This window comes from Malaclemys terrapin, chromosome 3, assembly GCF_027887155.1.
Source record: "Malaclemys terrapin pileata isolate rMalTer1 chromosome 3, rMalTer1.hap1, whole genome shotgun sequence".
Classification (NCBI taxonomy): domain Eukaryota; kingdom Metazoa; phylum Chordata; order Testudines; family Emydidae; genus Malaclemys; species Malaclemys terrapin.
Window position 1 is genome coordinate 63,883,149 of NC_071507.1, and position 25,448 is coordinate 63,908,596.

At 42.6% G+C, this 25,448-nt stretch overlaps 1 protein-coding gene across 2 annotated transcripts in view; it reads right to left on the reverse strand.

Moving 5' to 3' along the window:
* Positions 1 to 4,954: 4,954 nt before the first annotated feature.
* The window catches only part of RASGRP3 (RAS guanyl releasing protein 3), a 106,437-nt gene continuing 85,943 nt past the window's right edge, over positions 4,955 to 25,448 (reverse strand). Inside the window, exons 7-13 of one of the 2 annotated variants that reach the window (XM_054022958.1) lie at positions 23,585 to 23,701; positions 18,186 to 18,301; positions 16,229 to 16,376; positions 10,998 to 11,034; positions 8,184 to 8,309; positions 6,328 to 6,692; positions 4,955 to 5,792 (exon numbers count right to left, since the gene is read on the reverse strand). In XM_054022958.1, the coding sequence (XP_053878933.1) occupies positions 5,784 to 5,792; positions 6,328 to 6,692; positions 8,184 to 8,309; positions 10,998 to 11,034; positions 16,229 to 16,376; positions 18,186 to 18,301; positions 23,585 to 23,701 (918 nt within the window). In that variant the 3' untranslated portion in view covers positions 4,955 to 5,783. Of the gene's footprint in view, positions 5,793 to 6,237; positions 6,693 to 8,183; positions 8,310 to 10,997; positions 11,035 to 16,228; positions 16,377 to 18,185; positions 18,302 to 23,584; positions 23,702 to 25,448 lie in introns of those variants that run through there. The other variant, XM_054022957.1, reaches the window with a different exon arrangement.

A 25,448-nucleotide genomic window follows, 5' to 3' on the forward strand; every position in this document is an offset into this window, starting at 1 on the left:
TTCCAAAAGGTAGGAATGAAGGTGCAGATTGGTTTGAAGCTCCTGATCTTACATCAAACTTGAGGCTTGATGGTTGAATCTAAAGTCAAAATTGAAGGCTGCTTCCCCTTCATTCGAGGCTTAAAAGGCGTCCTCCTTTACTCCAGTTATGTATGAGGAGGCTGCTGGTGTTGAAAATGACATCTTTGTGAACAAGATGACTACAAAGAAGAAGGTGTTAGGACTGCCTATGGCACTTGAAGGCAAATTCCGAGATCCTTCTCCTTGGAGGATGATAGATACCCAGAGATCTTGCTGTCAACCTCTTGGGCTTCATCTTTTCTAGTGTCTTATTGGTCTGATTACTAAATATCCCATCATCTTTGAAGGGAAGGTCTTTTACCTTCCATTTGGTTTCAGGTGGAAAAGTAGAAAATCTCAGCCAAACATGTCTGAGTAGCATGATAGAGGAGCAATTGCTCACACAGTGCTGAATCTGACGCATGAAAAGAAGCTCTAAGCATATGGTTAGCTACTGTCTGACCCTCCATTACCAAGACATTGGCCAGCAACTTTGCTCTTTGGCAAACATGGACACTAATGTGGAAAAAGGGGATATTGATAACCTAACATCACTGCCTGGTATTTTCTGAGGAGGATACTTACCACGAACCTTCCTTTTATCCTCTTTAGGGGAAAGAAATAATTTTTGTCCTTTGTGGATCCAGCAATGGATTCAACTGTGGATCTGTATGGTGCACTTGCAGCACCACAGTAAAGGTTGGTGCAGAGTACCAGGGTGATATAGAGATGACTGCTGGCTCTGGAATGATCTTCGGCTCCAATGCGATCTTCAGAACTGGGGGATGACTCTTAGGCAGGGATTTACCCTGAACTGGAATCTTAGGCTTGGATTTAGGATCTGATGTTCTTGGATCCAGATCTGAGGAGTCTCCTGAATGTGATTTAGCTCTGCTAACAGGAGCTTTATCCAAAGGTTTTTTATGCAGTTTGACTCTGATTTCAGAGGTCGGCACCGAGGGAGTCTCTGAGCACTTTGGGGTTGAATTCAATAACCTGGGAACTGACTGCCCCGAGGTCTTGGATCCTGATCCTGGGGCAGATATGGGAATCTTTTGTATAGCTCATTTTAGCCCCTGAGGTGTCAAGAGCAGACACTCACTAGTCTTTTCACCTTAGACAAAGACCCCTTAAATGGAGTCAGATCTGGGAGCTGTTGCAGACAGAACTTCTTGCAGTAATAAGGCTTGCCGCCTGTTCTGGGTGCTCCTTGTGCACCTTTCGGGTAAACATGCTGCAGATAGAACACCTAGAATGAGAGTGATTCTCTCCAAGGCAGACCAAGCATCTGGTACAGGCAACAGATTCTGGGGAGACCGCTGGACAAGAGGTGTACTTTGTAAAGCCAGTCAGAACCAGTTTTAACTAGTTTAATCTCAAGAACAACTAAGCAAGCTTATCATTATATTAACACACACTAAAGTTACATTAAGTGACTTCTTTTAATGAGAAGGATCTGGGTCCGATGGATCTGCAGAGGCTCACCTCCATCTGCTGCTGCAGTTGGAAGGAACTGAGGGTGCCACACCCCCTTTTATAACCTTGCTCTCAGAACACTCAGGAACGGTGAGGGGATGTGTGGAAGGGGCACATGAGTGCTCCGGGCACTGCTCTGAGAAGGTTCCACCATCTGAGCTGCACCCACCAGCAAATCTCATGAGTGGGAATATGCCTGGGACACTCAAGGAACAATTTGTTACAAGAGAACTATTCTCCAGTTAGCTGCTCTATAATCTTCTCTCATTATCACCACCTTAGGCCCCTCTCCTGCAAAGACTTTCGCTCATAAGTAACTTTACACATGGAAGTAGCTCCCATTGAACTCAATGGGCCTACTCCAATGAGTAAAGTTAAGCATGTAGATGACATATTTGCCATATTGAGGCTTCTTTAATTAAAGGAACTGTAGGATCAGATTTTCTGTCAGCATCTCCAGAAATGGTAGGTTAGACTAAGCAATGGCCAGCAATGGTTTGTTTAGAGCAAGGGCTAGCTCACAGCATGAGTAATGGGCTGTTCTACTCTGAAAAGTGACTGTGTAAAAATGGTACCTTCTTACTCAATAGATCTCTTTCCTGGGTGTATTCAGAGACCCATCTGCCTGCATGAGTGGCCAAAATAAGTTTTCATTGTTTTACACTCCTCTTAGCCCCGAAGAGCCAAGAAAGCTGAGGGACAGAGTGCGCTGGATTCTGTTCCTGTTTGTCCATCATCAGTTGCAATAGTCACTAAATGCCAGTCAGTTACCCTTGTGCAGCCTCTCTAATGGCACAGTTGTCACTGAAGGGTTGCAGGACTTTCATTTACTGATGTGCGAAATGGGAGTGAGCCCAACTTCACTCTCCAAGCCCAGGCTGAGGTTTCAGGGCTTGCACCTGGGAGGACACAGCTTTTGCTCAGAGTAGGGTTGCCACATGGCTTTTTTTTAATCAGCCTGGCCAGTTTTTGTACTGCCTTGCCAGTGGAAAGATTTAATGTGCCAGGGTTTGTTTTTTCACTTGGGATTTTTCCCCTGTAAGCTGTGTGCATGCAGGGCCATGCATCCATCTTCTAACTACAGCACAAATCATGTGGCTGGGAGTGCAGCCAGCACGTGATCCTGGGCTGTCAACCTACCAAAACCTCAGCAACCAGGCAGTAGAACAAACTCCAGGGTTACCAGCAGAGAGGAGTAAGGAGCCAGGTGGGAGGCAGAGGCTCCTGGGAGGGGATGGTAAGGAGTCTCACCTGAGGATTGGGATGGAGGGCTTGGCCAGTGGCCATTTTTTCCTGCATCTTAGAGGTGGCAAACCTAGTGAACAGAATACATGTTTCCTGAAAATCATTGGACCATAACCACGCAATGTTGTGGTGCTTTTAAGGGTTGCCCGCACTCCACAGCACTAAGAATCTCCATCACTAAAGAATCCTGGCATTTGTCATTGGCCTTCATGAACCATGAGAGTCATGAACCCATCTGCTCAGTGGTTGCATCTTAGTGCATTCAGGGCCTCCCATACTGGATGAAGCTCACTCAGGCAAGATGATTTGTTCGCTCTTGCTTTGTCAGTGCTACTTTGGCCCCAGAGAGGCTGCCCTGATTCTGCTCAATTTGATCTGCCAGATCCATTGAAGTTTCCTCATAGCAAGAATCAGATCTCCTTCCACATGGCCCAGATGCACTAGCTTGGGTTGTGCAGAAGAAAATCTAGATGCCACTCTCCAGCACAGACAGATTATAGGATTTCAAAAACTCCCTCAATTTCTCAACAAGAATCAATTCTGCAGGTTTAGTAAAGTGAGAATAGGTTTTAGGACACTGTTAAATAACAATGGAACACTTGAAACTAAGAGATCCAATACTGGACCAATATCAAAAAAGCATTACTAGACCAAAGACGAAGTCTAACAGTTAAGAACTAGTGTCTTGCTCCATACAATTGTTATAAACTAATGCTTCACAGCATTGGAAAATGTTGAATTCCAGCTTTTAAATGATTAAATTTATAGTTCTAGTGGATAATGAGACATCAACTGCTAAAAGTCTGGAGGAAAGATTGTTGTAGTTGCTTAGTTGACAGATCAGAGAAATGCTTTCGGGACCTGTAAGTGTCTCCAAGCACACATTTTTGGATTTGTGATGAGGAAAAAAAACCAGGTAAAATGAGAGACTGTGAATTTGAGCAAGATGCTGCAGCTAGTAAACATTTGCACAACTGCACTGGGGCTCAGCATGTGCTCTAGAAGTTACACAAAAGGACAAGTGTGCATTCTAACTGGTTTGGCTGTTCATTTAATCTTAACTGTATCCATTTCTGCCTAATTTATAGTAAACCAAACCAGGCTGCCAACATATTCCCAAATAATCCATGTTGTGAGTTTAGGGTATTTACTTTTCATTCCTAAATGAATGTAGTCAGTTATCTACATTTCATTTAAGAAGTGTTAATAGGAGCAATTCAGGTTAATTCCATATTTCACATCATAACCAATGTACTACATTAAAATCCTCTACCAGATAGTTTTTGTTGTGTATGTGGAAGCTGTGTGTACTGATCCCATCATGTGGTGTCATGTGACACAGGTCAGGAAATCTAGACCAATGCTTATTGGCACTTGTGTGTGTGTCACACACGGACCTTAACACAAGAAGGACATAGGTCCCCTTCCTAAACCTGGCTTGGGAACTCAGTATTCTCCCACAGCTCTTCCTCCTCCTAAAATGGTGCAGCAAGAGCTCCTCCTGCTCCTATTTTAATTATGGGTCACAGCTTTATTACAAGCTTCAGTTACTGATTTCCAAGCAGGAGAAACATGCAGGTTACAGGTTGTGAACCAGACCAGGGAGCCTGTAACCACAAACTTCATTTAGAGACTTGCAATCACAAGAGGAGTCCCTTGGAGGCTCATTTATGGGTCAGTTAGTTTACACAAGTAGTTGCCTGATCTTGAGAGATGCTGAGATTCTAATGAAGGGATCACACCTCTCAAGCCAAAACCCTTAGCTAGCTCAGGTCCTCAGGATATTTATGATAGCGTCTTTCTGGTTGTTTTTTTCTCTTCTACCATCACGTGTAAACCTGAGTTAATCCAAACCAGACTGTCAATTTGAGTTGTGAAAATTTAAGGGTGGGATTTTCCAAAGTGCCCAAGTGATTTAAAAACATAAGCCCTTTGAGGTTTTTATTTTAATAGGACTTGTGCTCACAAGTTATTTGGGCCCAAGCTAGTAAATCAATACACACGTGTGTTCATGGTACAGGTCCAAGTACCAGCTCGTGAGGGACATTGACTATGATCAAGTTGACACAGAGACAGTGAATTTCCTAAATTCAAGGTTGCTGTTAAATAAAATTTAACACTAGATTTAATTAGATATTTTCAGTTTGATTAAAAGAAGGACATTTAAAAAAAAGTAAAACTAAAATGTTTATTACATGTTAATTTTACCATAATCAGTGCTGGGGGAAAGGGCATCTGTCCATTTATTGTATAACCAGACATATGAATAATGGTATTTGTCCTGAAATTCCTACAGTCCTTTGACACATGTTGTATGTTTGAAAGACCCTTCTCATATGGCCCTGTATTATAAACATGTGCTGCACATCAATACACTTAGGTTTAATGAGAACAATGTAAACATCTGAAAAGTTTGAAAAACGGTGTGCAAAGGAATGCATCCTAGAGGAGGATTTTTAATTTTGACGTTTTCAAAGTCTCCTGTTTGAGATTTAGCAACGAACATAAACTCAGTTCTTTCCAAATAAAAGACCATTATGAGCATCTGAATAAGGAGTTTTATCAAATAAACTTGGGTACTCAGATGCCATCCTTATCACCTTTGCCATGTATAGACACAATGAGCTGATGTGATGCTTTCAAAGAAGATAAAATCCATCCTCATTGGTTTGTAGAACTGTAGGATTGGGTGTAGAGACAGTTTCCACCTGTGGGCATATTGCTATAAAAAAATCATAGACCAGAAGACTGAGTCACATAACACACTGTTGTGCTCTGTCTAAGCAATGTTCACCAGATGACTTACTTGTGAGAAAATAAATAGTGCATTTTGACTCTAACATCCTATTAAATAAGATACCAGGAAGGTCTGCTGGATTCATAAGGTTTAAACATGAGGTACAGGAATTCATTCCCATAGCCAAAGAGTGGTCTACCGAATTCCACATCTTGCTGTGTTCTAATGGCCATCTTAATTGTCCTCCATCTTTCAGGGCAAGTGATCAGCTATCCTGTAACCAAAAAACAAGCACTCTTTACACCTCAAAGTTCCACTGCCATTACTGACTAGCTGTGCTAGGATATAATCTTTTTTACTGCTCCTTGCAGTAACTGGCCATGTTCTGCTTTCACGTACGCTAGTGTCCATCAGGTCCAAATTCTATTGAACCCAGTGAGTTACTCTGTTTTACACTGGCACAACAGGACAGAATATGGTCTGATTACTCACAGATTATTCTACTTATTTAATATCTCAGAAGGAAAATAATCCACGAAAGTAGAACCTCTGACTTCTAAGAGTGCACTTGGCCAAAGCACAAAAAATCATCCCCAGTGTTAAAAAATAAGACACACAGCGAAGTCTGGGTTTATAGAAAATAGATGCTTATATATTTTGATAGTTTAGTGTTTAACAAGTGAAATCTTATTAAGTGATAGCAAAAAAGTAAGCAAAGAACCAGCATTTAAAATGCACATAAAACAGTTTTATGCACACCTTGAGTAGTAGCAGATTTTAAACAGACATGCTCATGCTTTATTACCCACCTCAGGTTCTTGTCTTTCTTGAAGTGTTTCTATTCCATTCTCATCCAACATATGCTCTGTGGTCTCTACCTCAATATCCACATAGCCCTGTACGTTGGGTTTTTCATTCTCCCATTTTGCAAAGCCTTTGTTCTTTCCAGCTTTGCTATGGAACTTGGACTTCATTTTGGGAAAAGTATGGGAACCTGAGTCACTCCAGCCAGGTTCATGCCACAGTGGTTCCGTCTGTGTTGCTTGGCTGGTGGTAGCTCGCTGGAGACGGACTGAAATCTTTCGAGAAGAGCCGGTCACTAGGGTGATTGCTCTGCCATCTAGGTCCTGATGCCCTGTAGCAACACTGGGGAATTCAAATACTTCATCTTGTACTACAGAAGAGAGATTGGAATAATTTATTTTCAATATACAACTTCAAGATCACTAAACACTTCCAAGATCTTTTCAGCAGGGATCTCCATACTAATTCATTTAACATTTAGGATTTGATTCTTCCACCCTTACAGTAGCACCTTACTCCCTTGGGTAGCCCCACTGATTTTTTAGCAGAACTCTTCTTGGCGTAAGTTGCTATTCAATGTGAGTAAGGGTGGCATGATCAAGCCATTATATAGTGCAAAGGGTTTGCATGGGGCTTTACAAAATGAATTTTTTTAAAAGAAGGCAAAATTAGGGTTAGGGAGTGGGGGAGAAGAAGGGGTCGCTTTGCAGCAGTAAGCCACGAAGGAGTTCTACCTGACTCAGCCAAAATTCTTCTTGGGGTGGAATGGCAGCTCTACCATGATTTGGAAACACACCTCTGGGCAGGGCCGGTGCTACCATTAAGGCAAACTAGGCGGTTGCCTAGGGCGCCAAGATTTGGGGGCGCCAAAAAGCAGTGCCCCCAATTTTTTTTTTTACAGTGTTCCTGGGCTGGGCTGCCAGCGGAGCGCTGACACGTGCAGCTCAGACTCCCTCACCCAGTGCAGCGGCTGCTCCACTTCTCCCGCCTCCCAGGCTTGCAGTGCCAATCAGCTGTTTGGTGCCACAAGCCTGGGAGGGGAGGAGAATTAGAGCGGGGGCAGCATGCTCGAAGAGGAGGCAGAGCAGAGGTGAGCTGGGGTGGGGAGCTGCCGTGGGGGGGGGGGGGGGGGGGGGGGCGCCTCAGGGCACAGGGGTGCGGGGAGCTGCTGCAGGGCAGGGGGAGGGGCGCAAGGTGGAAGTTTCGCCTAGGGTGCGAAACTTCCTTGCACCGGCCCTGCCTCTGGGCCCCAGAGCAGCTCCAGTAAGAAGGAGGTGGTACAGATAGGGCTCCCGGACCCTATCTGCAATGTCCATACTCCATTTTGGGACTGCCACTGGCCTTGCAACATGCGAATGGGGAGAGAGGGTGCAAAGGGAAGTAAACAATTGGGTAAGGCTGGAGTAGTGTCACTACTTTCCCCAACTACTGACAGCAGAGCCAGCCTGCTACCAGGAGTGAATTTTACTGTATTATTACTTACATGTTAGGGTGTCTAGAGCTTGCATAGGTATATTTTTATTATTTAAATTTTAAAAAAGTATAATACAAGCTGCAACCTTTCAAATGGCAATGGAGCTGTTGCTCCAGCATTCGCTCCTTCAAAGGCCACAGAAGCACTGTTATTAGGAGTCCTGTCTGTGAGGACTGTAATTATGTCCTTGAAGAATACAACAGGTCTTAATGTAGCTGGGAACTACAATAGGATGTGCTGATGAATTATGGGAATACCTTTAGGGTCCCAAGAGTCTGCTCTGTGTGCAGATATAACAATTAAATTAGAGCTAACGCAGTTTGGATGTTGGGTGCTGTTAAAAAGCATTCAAAATGAGTGTAAATTAGTAATAAAGGCTACTTTTACCTGGAGGCAGAGACGGACTGTTAGGCAGAGAACCATGATTACTGCCCATCGAGGTACCTCTGGCAAACTTCCTGCATGCCAGCACAAGCAGGTCTCTGCACTGCTTATGGCAGTTGGCACCACAATCTGTTAAAAAAAAAAAAAATTGCCAAATCATTGAGAGTTAGTTGTAGTGTCTGGTAATCTCTAAGGGCCATGAACAAACATACAAACATCTGATCAAAAAGATTTGGAGAAAACAAAAAGCAAGGGAAATTTGTGGGTTACCAAATGGTTGGTTTCCAGGACAATTAGCCGTTAGCACGAATAAGTCAATCAAGGTGTGGGGTTTTTGGTTTTTTGTTTTTTTTAAATGGCACCAGAAAGTGCACTGAGGCTAAAGGCAGATCTGAGCAGGTCACCATCTTCAAAGAATCTGCTCCACTGGACCAACCTCCAAAATGGTGGATACGTTGGGTCTTTTGTCTGGTGTGGCAAACACTGGGTATTTCAAGGAGCTTCTATTTATGTTTAGGGCTTCTGAATATTGGGTTTAACTGATAAGCACTGATAAAATACCCACCAATTAAAAGAAATCAGCATTTATCCAATGAACACTAGAAAAACCATCAAATATGGTTACTTGTATCAAAGGATTTGTCACCATGTAGCAATAATGTGGACTATGGTAGTGTGATTTCTAAAGCGCACTAACATATTGCATATTCATGGGTCTGTGCAGACCCTGGTGGTGTGCAATAAAAGTTCCCTAGTAGATTTTAGCTTAGTGCTGTTTCAAACATCACCATGTTCACGTATGCTAGGAAACATTACAAAGAGATTACTCATTACAGTATATACTGTATACTACGGTAATGTGTAACGTATATAATATACGTTACTCATTGCAATACATACAAAGAGAAGGCCCCGAAAAGCCCTGATTTTTGGACAGCTACATAAAACTCAAAAATTGCTACAAATACCCCCCCAAATAGACAACCCCCCCAAAACAGAAGCCCTATTTATATTCTAAATCTGCATATTTTGGACACATTGTTACTTTCATAATTATCTTCTTGGCTGTGACGCTTGGCTGGGGAACTGGGGGGGGATGTAAGTTGTCATCTGAATAGTCAATTCCCCCTGATGGCACAAGGTCAGTAAGCTTAAAAATGGAAAAAGGAGACTGTGGCTTGGAAGATGAGGAGGAAGAACCCATTTGTAATGGTTCATGGAGCAGCAGGTGCTCACAAGGGACAGGTGGTTTTTGAAATTGCTGCCCTGCAAACTCAACTAGGACCTGAAAGTGAAACTGAACTCTCTCATGGTCATGCATCATTACCTGTCACCTGGGCTCTACAGAGGAGCACATTTCAATTGCATGTTAATAAACAAAACAACAATAAACACCACCTGGCTCTTATGCAGCACTTATCAGTAGGCCTCAAAGCACTTTACAAAAGAGGTCAGAATCACTTGGGTGACCATGGGCAAGACACTTCACATCTTTGACTCATTGCCCCAACTGTAAAATGAGTCATAAAGATGTGAAGTGTCTTGCCCATGGTCACCCAGGTGTCCTGAGTCCCACTCCAGTGCTCTACTCACCAGACCACACTGCCTTAACTACATCTCAATTGGGCCACTGTATGGGTGATGACATGTGAACAGAAGAGAAGTCAGCTTGGCTTTCAGATCCCAAGTTGAGTTTTCAGGGCTGGAATTATAAGCCCTGCCTACCCATCTTTTTATTAATAAAGGTTTGTATTGCTGCTTGCCCTTGTGCTGTTGCACATGGGAACAGAAGGCAGTAAAGATCCAGTCCCTTGCATGACCAAACAGTGGCTAGCCACAGTTGCTGCCATGGGGCTCCTGGGAGCATATGGTCTGTGCCATGGAGGCTTCCCCCAGGTGCAACTGAGCAATAGTGGGCCGGGAGAGATGGAGAATGGACAGAGCCATCATGTTCCCCTCAAATACAGGCCAACAGGAATGGGAGTATGTTGCACCTTGGAAAAAAAAAAAAGGTCATAAGTTACTTGTCCCTGGGAAGTCCAAGGAGGCAATGAGTGTCTCCAAGAGAAGGAGCCTGCATGTATCTAGGATCATCCAGCACCAAAGTGAGCCCTGGAAATCACCAAAGTGCAAGAATCATGGATCCACAATGCTGTTTTCCATGTCTCTTACTGGAGTAGACCTGTACTTCATGAAAAATACAGGCTGATTGAACAATTAAGGAAAAAGTTTGCAGAAAGTATTCAAATGGCAGGACTACAAGAGTTGCAGGTCATGTGGTTTTTCTAAATGAAATTTTTATTGGAGGGGGAAGAAACCTGGAAATGAGATCTCAGTCAAGTTTTTAATTCCTAGAATACCTGATAGATTATCTGTCTTGCAAGGAGCTCATTCTTGCTATTGCATTTTGAGGCTAGTAGGCTTATCCAACAGACAGACAGGAGGAAGACAGAGCATTGCCAGCACACATAAATCTCCTGAGCTTCAGGGCCAAATCAAAATGTCAAAACACTTCAGGATTTCTCTCTACTTCAATGGAGTGAGTTAGTTTTACCAATATAAATTCTAATCACTAGCACTGAGCTACCTCCTTGTGGAACCAGAGATCATACTGGATTTCTGGCTTGTAGTGTATGAGTATGCAGCTGGTGTCTTATAACAGTACAACTTCACAGATTACTGAGAATTTTGTTGCAAATGACAAATCAAAATTTGGATGAACAGAATGTTTTTGCCAAAAATATGAGTCTGACTTGTTTGTGCTAAACATCATAATACCTATGTCTTGAAAACAACATCCATGCATTATGTATTTACCTTTACATTTGTATCCTTGTTTGATTATACCCCAGAGCTGTAATGAAAGACAAAAGAACGTCAAGGAACCAGAAAAGAAAGCTGGAAGGAAAACAAGGTCATAAATGAAGGAAATACCCATAGCTACTAAAGCACAAACAGGATATAACTGCTCTCAACACCCTTCCTGTTAGATAGAACTCCCCCTCCAGTTGTGATAAACCTAGACTGGCTTCCACCCTCATGTCTCTTACCTACAATGAAGCTAGCATAAGAGAGGAGACACAGAACATGCCTGCTTCCAGAAATGGGTGAAAAATTGCCATCTTGTCAGTTTACCTAAATGAATCAGCATAAAGTATAACACTGCTTGGAGTGCTTAATGTAATCTAGCTATGCAATGCGAATATAGCCATTTTCTGGCTCCTTGGATGGCATGTGATGTGCAGGTATGTCAGGATAAAATAACACAGATTAAAAATTCAGCTCTCATTTACTATAGCAGTCACCAACCCACCCACCGTAAAAGACAGTTCTGGCCATCTTATTTTTTTCCAAAAATGGCTGAAGACAAATGTCAAAACTGGCTTGAAAATAGGCTCTCGGGCTCAACCCTGCAACGCTCTCTCCCATGATTAGTCCTTGCTCACCCCAGAAGTCCCATTGAAGTAGATGAGACAGCGTGCACAAGTGGAAGGTGTAGTATTAGGCTCTTAACAAGCAACATGTGGTTTGCTAAATTTGAATAAAGTTAGCTTGAATGTAAGATGTAAGACTCTAGATAAATTCATGGAGGATAGGTCCATCAATGGCTATTAGCCAGGATGGGCAAGGATGCAGAACCATGCTCTGAAGTGTCCCTAACCTCTGTTTGCTAGAAGCTGGGAATGGGTGACAGGGGATGGATCACTTGATGGTTACCTGTTCTTTTCATTCCCTCTGGGGCACCTGACACTGGCCACTGTCAGAAGACAGAATACTCGGCCAGATGGACCTTTGGTCTGACCTAGTATGGCCATTCTTATGTTCTTAACACAGGTATGATCATTTGGAAGTGGATAGTAGAAAATTCCAGTAAGCTGTTATCTGTGTACCACATCCTTTAGGTTACAGGAATTCACAAGGAGGGCCACTCCCAGGGGTAAACAACCAGAGGCAATTGTCCCAGCTTGAGAGGAGGGACCTGGGACCATCTGCAATCCCATCAGCAGGACAAATCTGCCCCACTCCCCAGCAGCCTGGCTGATGCTGCTCCAGCTTCTTCAGAGAATGATTGAGGGGGTGGGGGAGAGAGAATGATGCGGGAGCAATACAGCTCCATTGTAACTCAGTATAAAGAGCCTGGAGTGCCATTCTGACAAACTGGACCAAAAAAAAAAAAAAAAAAAACAAGTTTGGAGGGCTGAAACACATTTTAAAAAAGTGGAGGTGGGGGGATAGAGCCAAAACAGGTATGTGGAGAGAACCGTGTATGTGTGCGCAAGTGCATGTGGAAAAAAAACATAGAGGCAGAGGTATGGGAAAATTTGGGGATTAAGGAAACAGAAAATGGAAAAGCAGGAGTGAGGGGATGCAGGCAAAACAGAAGGATTTGGAAAGGAAAATGGGTGAGTGGAATAGAGCAACCAAGATAGAAGGAAGGTGGTAAAAGAACAATAGAGGGGACAGCAGCAAAAATAAGGTGAGTGGTGAATTTAGTCCATAATTTATACCCACTGCAATATTGCTAAAGTTCTCCTTTCCCTTTGTTTTCTCTTAATATTTACACACTAAACTTGAACTTGATTTACATGGTCAGATAATGAGAATAGTACACATTTGTATTAGTTTGGAAAGTGACCCCAGAACTGACACTATTAGCTATTTTACATGACTTTGCCAGCCTTTTTTGCTGATAGCTATTTATCCTATCTCCTAGAACTGGAAGGGACCAATGGTTATGGAGTCCAGCCCCCTGCCTTCACTAGGCAGGACCAAGTACTGATTTTGCCCCAGATCGCTAGGGGCCCCCTCAACGATTGAACTCACAATGCTGGGTTTAGCAGGCCAATGCTCAAACCACTGAGCTATCCCTCCTCCCCAACTACCTACCTGGGCTACTCTTCCCCCACCAACAGAGGTACTGATTCTTCATACCAAGAAATAGTTTTTAATTATTTAAATAGTATCTAATTATTAAATAGTTGATAATTATTTGCTTCCGTTAATCTTTGGACCAGTACCACTGAATATCATTTTGACTTTAAATTATCCTACCCATTCAACATAGTACCTTCTTTAGTCCCTAATTTGACATCACTATGATGGTTACACAATGGAAATCAAGTTACAGATTCTACCCCAGCAAGTTTGAACATGTCTGACACAGATTTTCTAGGAGCTAACCTGAGGTAGCTCTGAGCTAAGTGGAAATGTCTGAACGGTCCCCATTGCATTAATACAACACTGACCTGTAATAGCCACATCAGTTCAGCATTGTCAAATGCCAAGAGATTTTAGCTTGACATTTAATGTTCACATGTGTTTAATAATAGATATTTTATTGGCAAGCACTGACCTTTAATTGTCATTTCAATTCAGCCTTGTGCACTCTCAGTGCACATCATTTTGACTTTGAATCACCACATCAGTTCAGAACTATGCACTACCCCTGAATGAACAGAACTGTAATGCAGGAGTAATGTATAAAGAGCTTTTAAGTTCAATTTCTTTTGCTCTCATTACATACTCTGGAACAACTTCACCTCTGGCACAATGTCATTGGATTCAGTGAATTTGCATCAGGGATATCTTTGACCCTCTCTCTTTATCAAGAATACCACCTTTTATAGATTCTTATTCTTCAGTTGGATTTAACAGAAATCAGAAAAATACAACTGTACTGAATTATTCCAGAACAGGACAAATAGTAAAAAGTTTAGTCCTTTGGAGAACAAGGATGGGTTTGTGAATAGGACACTGAAGATCTGGGTTTAATTTCCGCTCTGCCACAGACACACTGTTTGACTGCTATTGAAATCTTAGCACATTTCAGGATCAAGAACGAGAAGCCATGGTCTCAAGTTGCAGTGAGGGAGGTCTAGGTTGGATATTAGGAAACACTATTTCAATAGGAGCGTGGTGAAGCACTGGAATGGGTTACCTAGGGAGGTGGTGGAATCTCCATCCTTAGAGGTTTTTAAGGCCTGGCTTGACAAAGCCCCTCCTGGCTGGGATGATTTAGTTGGTGTAGGTCTTGCTTTGAGCAGGGGATTGGACTAGATGACCCCCTGAGGTCTCTTCCAACCCTAATATTCTATGATTCTATGATCAGGCCCCAAAAAACTACTCCTAAAATGACATCAATGGAAAAGGCAAGAAAGCAGATCAGAGAACTTGGGGACCATTTCAAGATGATAAAAGTTTTCTTCTGGTTTGCTCTGTGGAATATCTATTGTCTCACTGTAGGAGATTAATTAATAGATCATAGAGTTTAAGGCCAGAAGAGACCATTAGTTCATCTAGTCAGACCTCCTGTATATCACAGGCCATGGAATTTCATCCAGTTACTTCTCCACTGAACCCAATAACTTTTGACTAAAGCATATCTTCCATATTAGAAGGGTGCATTATACGCACAAACAGCTTTCAGCGGTTTTCAGATCTCTAATAGCCTGTAAGATACATTTATTGCCTCTTTCTAACCAAGAGGTTTTTAAATTAAAACAAATCTGTAAGCCTTCCATAGTTTACTTGTCAGTATACCGAGATCCATTAACAAATCATCTGCTTTCTCCACAATGAAATAAAACAAAAAGTTTTGGAACAGGCAATAGATCTCTTAACATTAAATGCTCTCATTCATAGATGTCTAACATATGGTCCCTGGGCCAGATCCATCTTGATTGGTGTATTTATGTGACCCACAGATTTTGCAGCATCTCAGCTTCCATTGAAAAAAGTACCAAGTTTTTAGCCCTCAAGTGAATCAAGTGTAACCAATGCAGTGATGTCTTCCTGCAACTGCAGATAGCCTGAAAAGGACAGATCTAATAAGTGTGACCTCCTCTACCCCCATGAGGCCACTTCAATGTCAACATTAACTATTCCACTGCCGATAATTTTAGCAGTTAGAGTGGGAATAGGTGCAAGTGAAGACCATGGGGAGATGGGAATTGCTGCAGGGAAGGAAATACAGAGGAAAGAACAGAGAAGACTCACAAAGATAGAGAAAGAAAAGAAGCAGAAAGAAGGGAAACAAAGGGCAGATATTATGTTAGTCCTAAAGGAGAGTGGATTTTTGCCACTGAATGATATGGAAAGCAATTACATGTTGAAAAAATAATACCTCCTCAATGGAAGTTCAAATGGGAAAATGGTAATCCAGCATAATATTTCAGATTGTACTTTACATTAATTTAAAAGTAACATTTAAATCCTACTGATTCATTCTTTTATTAAGATTTGTTTGAAGCAGAACTGGTGGAAAGTTTATTATTGGTTTCACAAAAATATTTGGTTTGCTTACTATTCAGGAAATGCTTCAGTAAAGAATTAATTTGTTTAAAAGATGGGACTATCATTAATTGATGGCATTTTGTACATTATGTTGGCGAAATCAAATCATTTTTCATATTTTACACATGTTGCTAAAAGTGCCATTGATTTATTGGAATTTTTTTAAACATTCTTCTCAATCTGAGCAGAGTTATGGTGCCAAGAGCAATTTAATGAAAAAGTTCTGCCTCTTCTTCATCCACATCCTCTGCTCCACACACCCACTTTCTCTGGGATTGGCTACACCAGAAGGTAAACTGAATTAACTAAAGATGCAAATTTAAAATAAGTGCATTAAAAGTGTGAATGTAAAGTTCATTAAACCCCTGTGTGGATGCTCTCATTCAGAAGTGGTCTTAATTCACTTTAGCTTTAACTAAGGCCACTTTACTTCTGAATGGTTTAACTCCCCATGTAGATAAGCTCTCTGTAGGGATTCTCCAAGAATCTCCAGTCCCTTATTTCCTTGGCCATCACCTCTCTTTCCCAAAGAGAAAGTCTTAAAACTCAAACACCCAAAAGCCAAAGGAAGAAAATATGGACAGCACAGAGTAAACATTTTCAGCCTCTCGTAATGAGATATTAGGCCAGGATGAAGACACTATTCTTCCTTACTAGTGTTTGGGGCCCATTTCCTCTTTGTGGTGTTAGTTCATCATATCCTGAGTTTGATTAAGTCTATATGTGAAGCATGAGAGTGCTAAAAACATACTTACAAATCCTGCACAGTGCTCACAGAAAGTTGGTTTAAGATAGGTCATCTCATGAAAGTTATGAATAAAACCTGGTCCCATTTTACACTGTAGCTGCGATTTAGCCCTCAGAAAGTAGGCCATCATTTCTTCTTTGCTGATAAGACCATCCCTGTTCAAAGAATTTCAGGGTAATCTATTAATATGTTGCCACTTTGGACATTTTTGGATTCAACTGTTCAAAAACATATAGAATACATATGTACAGAACATAATATATAAAAGAGATGGCAGAGAAACCAAGTTTCTACTCAGATGCTCTAAAGAGATAATGTTGCCCCTTATTAAAGAGCTAAAACTAAATTCATTGCCCAGCAGGCATGGCTTTCTCTCCTGATGATATTATCAGTGTTGTAGTACTAAAGTTTATAGTGCAGGAACCCTGCAGAAGTGATCCCAAGTTGCTAATTCTCTCACCCATGAGATAGATTTGGGAGATTATCTTGTGTGTGTCATAACCATAATAACCAACCAACATTTTACCAGTCCATTTTATCTAACTGAAACTGTGCAACAGCAGTTATGAGACTTCACACCTTAGTAACAAACAAAAACATGCTTAACTCAGCTTTTATGCACTAAACTGTAAACTAAGTAGCAAGGCACACCCAAAGCACCCATGTAGTTAGTCAAAAAGCCCATTGGTGGAATATGTAAGATATTGTTTTTACAACATTAATAGTCTGTACAAACTTCAAATAAGGGGAACAATTGTTGGTATGCTCCCGCTATGTTTGGGCCACTCCATAAACAATTTAACTGGCTGGCCAGACAAGGTTGGCAATAGTTTTCCATCAGCCCCTACTTATCCCAACAACCCACCCCCCACCCGAGGCTGGCATACATCCCACTCACAGCAACCCCCCAACCCCACCAGTCACAGCCCCCATATCTCCCATACCCTCACCACCTGAGCACTCCCCACTCACTCCATAGCTCACCAGTAACTTGCCAACAGCCCCTCATGGGACCCTTCCAGCCACTCATCAGTATTCATCAAGCACAGCATTTCACTCCTGTCCCAGGGCAGGGCAGCTCCTCCAGATCCCAGCTACCCTGTGGCTCCACTCACTCCCACTGCCTGCCCGGCACTCACACAGCACAGGTAAAATTTGAGGGATGTGATCCAGCACATGGGATCATGGCAGCACTCAAGTTAGCCTGGGAGGTCATGCCTCTGACTTGATGGGGGGGGAGCTAGGCCAAATTTGTGCAGCATTAGGCTCCATTTGCCCTGTTGCAATGCCACTTATATTTGACCCAGCTGCTCCGCTGTCCATGCTGGAGGGGCAGCCATGCCAAATTTGAGTGGTGTTGCAATCCCATGCACTGTTCATGAACAGTTACATCAGAACAATCACCTTGCCTGTTCTCACCAAGATGTTAATATTTTCAGAGGCCTAATTAAACAGGGAAGCCTTACACCACATCACTACCATTTTCTATTCTTCTTTTACATGTTCTAAATGGTTTAATTAGCTAATCAGTGTCACCTGCTTGTGTAAACTGCCAAATCAAAATTAGATAATTATGATAACCACTCCCAACTGGCTAAGAATTGTGCACATTCTGTACTATTTGTTACCCCCATCTCCCCTGCCCCTACCTGCCTGCTTCTTTGTTTTATCCATCTGATATATCACATCGTTTTGACTATAAGCTCCTCAGGGCAGGGATTGTCTAAATGTAAGCACAGTTGGACCCTGAACTGGAGGGCTCCTAGGAACTTCTGCAATATAAATGCTAAATAATAATAATTAAAAAAAATAACAAAAGGTAAAAGATTAATCATCATTGCTCTTCCAGTTTCTAGGTGAAAAGCCAGATATATAAGAAGTTTGGAGGTCTAGGAGGCATTATGTGTTCTTTAACTTAAAAATCCAGTGAAACAAAGAAAGAAATTAAAAAAATAAAAACTTACTGGTCTTTGTCCAATACACAAAAGGAGTCCAGGAAAGGAAAGTTGGCAGCTATACTTTCAAAGTCTTCTTGAGAGATATAGCCATCATGGTCATGATCATAGTTCCTAAAAACAGACTGAAAGATGACGGAAGTGATTGTCTGTCTCACTGACAACACAATGGCAAAATAAAATCCAGTCAATGCACATTTATGACTCCAAACAGCACTTCAGTTTTGCAGTTACATGAGTTAAATTTCCAACCCTATCAGACACTACTGAACTGGTTAATTTAATCCAATGCCTGCTATTAGTACCTGGTACTTTCATGTTCAGATCTGTTAGACTGTAGGGAAAAGGCCAGTTCCTCAAAGAAAACTTGCCCTCAATAGTAACTTAATGTACATCCTGCTGTGCTCCCACCACACGTACAATAATCCTACTCACTTTTATTCACACATGCTGTCAAATCATTCCCCTCTTGCACCATACAACGTAACCCTTTTCATCCTGCATCATGTACTTGGTAAAACACCACGCACCCATAAAACACTTTCTTTTCCGTATTACAGATTTTCTTGATTACATTTTATAAGTTTATGACCAAAGCTGTTCCTCTCCTCTCCAATATAATAAAGTAACTCCTCGCTTAATGTTGTAGTTATGTTCCTGAAAAATGCGACTTTAAGTGAAATGATGTTAAGCGAATCCAATTTCCCCATAAGAATTAATGTAAATGTGGGGGGAGGGTTAGGTTCCAGGGAAATTTTTTCCACCAGACAAAAAACTATATATATATATATAGTTTAAGTTTTAACACACAGTATAAGTTTTAAACAAACAATTTACTACTGTACACAGAAATGATGATTGTGTAGCTTGGTTGAGGTGGTGAAGTCAGAGGGTGGAAGAGGGTGGGATATTTCCCAGGGAACGCCTTACTGCTAAATGATGAGACTGAGCCCTCAAGGGTTAACACATGGTTGTTAATGTAGCCTCACACCCTACAAGGCAGCACCACTGGAGAGAGCGGAGACAGCATGGCAGACAGAGACAGAGGCACACACCCTGTGTGTGTGAAAGAGAGAGATACGCATTGCCCCTTTAAGTACACTGACCCCACTCTAAGTACATTGCCTTTTTACATAGATCAGCAAGTTGAGACAGCAGCTGCTGCTAACAAGCTCCCTCTATCCCAAGCCCTGTCATGTCCCGTCCCCTCTCCCCCCCTGCTCTATGGAGATGGAGTAAGCAGCGGGCAGGAGCAGGGGGGAGGGGGACACTTTGACATTATCCCCCCCTGCACAGCAAGCAGAAGGCTCCTGGGAGCAGCTCCAAGGCAGAGGGCAGGAGCAGCACATGGCAGTGGGGGGACGGACAGCTGAACTGCCGGCAATTCATAGCCTGCTGGGCGGCTGCCACACAGGGAACTTAGGGGAGCAAGGAGCTGATGGGGGGGCTGCCGGGCCACTCTGGTTCCAAGCCCCCACCAGCTAGCTCCAGCTGGCTGCTCTAGCAGTGGACAAAGCAGGCAGCTGTCAAGCAATATTATAAGGTAGTGTAGTGGGGTGGCTGCCCCAATCCCCCAGAACAGGGGTTGAAAGCAGCCCTGGAATAGGCTGTGGCTGGAAAAAAGAGTTAAAAGCAGCCAAGCTACACTGAGAGGGGAAGCAGCCACAGCTGTGGCCAGCTCAATCAGGGCCCAGCTGGCCCTTATAAGAGGGTTGTGGGCCAAGAGCTGGGGAGGAGTCTCTCTCCAGCTGTGGGGAGAGAAGGATCTGGCTGCCTGGTAGCTCAGGGTACCAGGAGTAGAGTAGAGCGGGGCTGGGGAAGGGCAGAGGGAGCTGTGGATCTCCAGCCTCATAAAACCCCAGGCTACAGGCCTTGGAAAAGGGCCTATGAAAGGTACTGCGGCTGCAGAGGAGCAGCCCAGAGATAGGCAGAGGCAGCTGGTCCAACCCCCTTGCCGGTGATGAGTGATTTATAGACTGTAGTCTGCCCCAGTGAGTGGGGGGCTAGTTGGAGACTGGCAATAGCCACTGAGGCAAGGTGGGGATACAGGGTTGGGGGTTCCCCTGGGTGGGGAGACCCAGATTGTGGGTTACTGATGGGGGCAGAATCCAGACATAGAGGGACATGGGGGTCAGCGGCAGGCAAGACACCAGCCTGTAGAGGGCACTCTGGGCTGAAAGAGCTAATTCCCAGGACGACCAGTAGGAGGCGCTGTGCCAATGAGTCTTTGCCCTGCTACAGGGAGCATTGTGCAACTTTAAACAAGCATGTTCTCTAATTGATCAGCAACGGAACTATGTTAACCGGGACGACTTTAAGTGAGGAGTTACTGTACTTCATAAACCTACTTTATTTATAAATACCTTGACAGCCAGATCCCCTGCATTCAAACACACACACTCAGTCTATGACATACCACCTAATGTAAACACAGATAGTGTCTCAAATTCACAAGGTTGCATAAGGTAGTGTAAGCAAAACCCTCCCCCCGCCACACTCATTTAATTTCTTTGTAGCTATTTGCATTCCCCCTGTACAGAAGCATAAGGAATTCGAAGTCACATGCCATAAAACTGGGAAAAAGGTGTATGTCAAAGTCAAAATAGTTTTATGGAAAAATAGATCTTGTCAAACCATCTGATTTCATTTTTTGATGCGGTTACAGATGTGGTTGGTAACACAACTCTGTAGATTTATGTATATTCAGATTTTTGAAAGGCATTTGACTTAATACTGCATGATATTCTCATTAAAATGTTAGCACTATACAATATCAACAGAGCACACACTAAATGGATTAGGAACTAGATAACTGATGGATTAAAAAAATTAGCTGTCAATGGGAAATGATCAAATTATGCTATTCAACATTGTCATCGATAATCTGGAAGTAGATATAAGATCACTGCTGAAAAAATTTGCAGATGATACAAAATTGGTGGAATGTTAAATAAGGATGAGGGCAGTACAGTCATACAGAGCAATCTGGATTGCTTGGCAAAGTGGTTCCATTCCAACAAAATGTATTTTAATACAGCCAAATGCAAGGTCACGTGTCTAGGGACAAGGAATGGGAAACTATGCTGGAAAGTTTCTGACTCTGAAAAGGATTTAGGGGTCGTAGTGGACAAGCAACTCAAGATATACTCCCAGTGTGATGATTTGGCAGAAAGGGCAAATGCAATCCTTAGGGGGTAAAAGCAAGGAAATAATGGATTTTTTTCCCTCTCTATATTACCTTGGTGAGACCAACACTTAGAATATTGCACATTTGGTTTCGGTGTTCACACTGTAAAGAGGGTATGGGAAAATTGGAGAGGTGCAGAAAGGAGCCACAAAAATGATTTGACAGTTGGAGAAATGACTTGAGTGACAGACTTAAAGAGCTCAATATATAGTTTATCAAAAAGAAAAGAGGTGATTTGATTACAGTGTATAAATACCTTTATGGGGAGAAAATCCCAGGTACTAAAGGGCTCTTTGATTTAGTGTAGCGGGTCATGACAAGAACCAATGGCTGGAAGCTAAAGCCAAATTCAAATTAGAAATAAGGCACGCGTTTTTAACAATGAGGGTGAATACTCATGGAACTAACTACGAAGGGAAGTGGGGGATTCTCCATTTCTTGATGTCTTCAAATCAAGACTGACTAAAGTGTATCTTCCAGAAAGCCATCCAGACACTAATGCAAGTAATTGGGCTCATTAGAGTAGTAAACTGAGTGAAATTCAATAGCTTGTGTTGTACAGGAGGACAGACTAGCTGATCTGATGGTGTCTTCTGGCCTTAAGAAATCCCAAAACAAACTAGCACTCTATGGAAAGTAGAAACCTCCTACTTTCCATAGAGTGCTAGTTTGTTTTGGGATTTTTTAACTTTAATGTAGGTCTTCTTCTGGCTCCTCAGTATGCAAATTAGCCCATTAAGAGTCCGTTACACTTCAGTGGAGCAAATGTAAGTAGTTCTAAAGGAATCTAAATTAGCGAAAAAATTATTTGTTCCACCTTACATAGCCCTTCCGAATTTGGTCCGTCAGCTCCAGACACAATTCTCAACCTAATTATGCCCACATGTCTGACATCAGCCTCTAAAGTGGGAGACAGAGACTGACTATGCTACCTTCAGCATGCACAATATGTTCCAGACACTCAACAACAGTCTAAATCAGAAATGGGTCACAGATTGCCTTGTAGTTTTTATTTTGCAAATCCAAAAAACCCCCAAAAAACAAAACAAAACAAAAAAACCAACGCCGGACTGTTCAGATCCAGCTCCCATTTTATCTGAACCACCCAGGTCTAGTTATAGCTCATCTCTAGGATTAATGCAGCCCAGATCTTTGCACTCAAAGGCCCTGCTCCTGTTCCCATTTAAATAAATGGCAAAACTCCCATTGACTTCAATGGGAGCAAGAGATGGTCCTAACTGTGCTGCAGCCGCAATTAGCACAGGCTTATGGTGGTCTGATATCACAGGATCAAGTGAGCTAATCTTAACCAATGATTAATGGTAACCAAGTCATAAAAAACAAAAAATCTATTGGCCTTGTGGTCCAGAATAGAATGGAGTTGAGGTTTATAGTAGAAAATTGTTTTCCTGATGTTTGGAAACATTGCTGATGGCACCAATACAATGCTCAGGCTACCAAATGCTGCTAAACTAGGCATTGCTTCTCTCTCAAGATGGCTCATTGAGAGGCAGGGAATTTAGACTAAGTTTGTCAGATCCTGAACAAAAAAATAAAATAAAATAAAAATCAATTCTGCCCTTTTGGTTCTGAAGTACAAATTTGACTTGCTTGATTTTTAAGCTGTCAAAAAGTTGCATTAACACACTGATGCCAAGAATCATGAGGTTTGCCAGCAAGTCAGGGCAAACATAAGGTACTGTAGCACTTGGGCAGGGCCGGCTCCAGCATTTCTGCCGCCTGAAGCAAAAAAAAAAAAAGCCGCGATCGGCGGCGGCAGTTCAGCGGCAGGTCCTTTGCTCCTAGAGGGAGTGAGGGACCTGCCGCCCCCGAATTGCCGCAGGTGCCACCCTTCTCCCTTGGCTGCCCCAAGCACCTGCTTGTTAAGCTGGTGCCTGGAACCAGCCCTGCACTTGGGGGAGGTTTCAGAAAGGCTTGCAGTTGCACTGGTGCCTGCCAAAATCCATTTGCACCTCATTTTACAAATAGAACCCATAAAAAGGGAAGCCTGACTTCAAACTCTTCTGAAAGTTTATGCTCTGGCATACGGATACTGGGTTGCTGACCTGATCTTTGATTTTTCAGAGTAAAGTTAAAGTCTGACAGTACAAACATGAAGGTCACAAGTTACTATAAAATAGAAATTCATCTTGCTCTTGGAAATCTCAGGAAAGGCAAAGTTGCTGTCCCCTTTGAATAATATAATCGCTCAAATACTTACATCCACTAGCTTTCTTATGTGCTTGTTAATGATGGTTGGGTCAGGCTTTGGTAGCACTCCAGATGCCCACTCCAGTGGCACTACTGGCTTGTTAGGGGTCGTTGGGGAGGTAGGTTGCTGACAGAAATTAGAAAACAGTATTTTTCAAATTTTAATGATAAAAAAAAGTTCATTGCTAAAGTAACACTGCAGTCCAGAATGACAAATTATCAGATCATCAAGGCTGTGAAAAACCTGTTTGGTAAGATGTCCAGTAAGGTCTCAAGGAAGAGGGGAGTTCCTTACCTCACACAACTCCAGTTCTCAGACTGTATTGCCCCCATACTGTTGGAGTCCTAAGCCTAAGCATGCAGCCACCAAACCTCCAGGAGCAGTGACAATTGAGGGTGCATGCATGAATAGCCTTTCCCTGCTAACTGTCTCCGGTTTCTTTCTACCTCCAGGTGCTTCAACAGTAACCAGGCTCCAAAATAGAGGGGCGGAGGGAAGGTCAGTGTGGCATTGTAGAGACAAGACAATCAGAGAACAGGAGTTACACAAGGTAAGTAACTTCCTTTTCTCCTTACTGAGGTTGCCTCCACAGAATCACACCACTTGGAGACAACTAGCATTGTCCTCCCCGAGGAGGTGGGACAAGGAGCGCTGCTTGTTCAACAGTGACTGAAGCAGTGCCCTCCTGAAATTAACATTTATGCTTGGTGTAGTGTCAAGAGAATAGTGGTTTATGAAAGCATTGACAGAGTTCCACATAGGTGCCCTACCAACTTCTGATAAAGGCATGTTACGACTGCCTGGTTGGGAAGCTGCCAATCCTAGTGGAACAAGTCATAAGTTTTTCTGGCACAGGGACTTTAGGGAGGTCATAAGAGGACTGTGGACTCAGCCTAATCCATTCAGACAGCCTTTGAGCAGAGGGACTAACCTTTGGATTTCTCTCCAAAGGCGCCAGCCAGCCTGTTTGATTTTCAGAATAGCATGTTCTTGTCTAAACAGTAGCTGACAGCTCATGTGACTTGAGTTGGGTGAATAACTGATTTTTCAGTTCGTTGGCAGTTCTGAAAAGTTGGAAAAAAAATTCAGTTTGACCCAAACCGACAATTGTGCAAAATTTTGAATAAAAAAAATTGATGACAAACTTCATTTTGGGTCAAATGAAACATTTTATTTGACCCACAACAAAACATCTCATTTTGTTTAGTTTCTGGGTACTGAAAGCGGAGGGGGAGTTTGGTGGTGGGGAGTGCTGCTAGTGATGACTAATTAAATAGTCATTGGAGCAGGGACTTGAACTTGGGCCTGTCATCTCCTAGGTGAGTGCCCTAAAACCTCCCTCCTGTTTTGTGAATAGTGCTTAAGTTCCAAAAAATTATTTTGCCAGAACTATTCACGAATTTGTGTCAATGTCACAAATAGTTTTGGCTTGACCAAAGCTGCATTATTTGGCAAATTAAAAAGAAAAACATATACCCAGCTCTACATGTGATACCTAGAGTACAATCTGACTCACCCTGAGTGACTATGTGGTTTAGGGAAGAAAAAAGACAAGATGGACTTGTTCAAGTGAAAGATCTGAGGCAGCCTTGGTTATAAATGTCAAGGGAGGCCTCAAAATAACCTTATCCTTATGAAAAATGCTGTAAGGTGGACTTGTTTGTTAATGCCTGCAACTCTGAGACACCAGGATGAGGCGATGGCAACCAGGAAAGAAATCTTCAGTGAGACACTGAAGAGAGATCAAGAGCCCAAAGGCTCAAAAGGTGCTTGAGTAATTTTGGCAAGCACTGAATTCGAGTCTCACAGGTTGTCAGGCTACCCGGTAGAAGGATACTGGCTCATGTGACTTGAGGCAGAGCATGTTAAACTA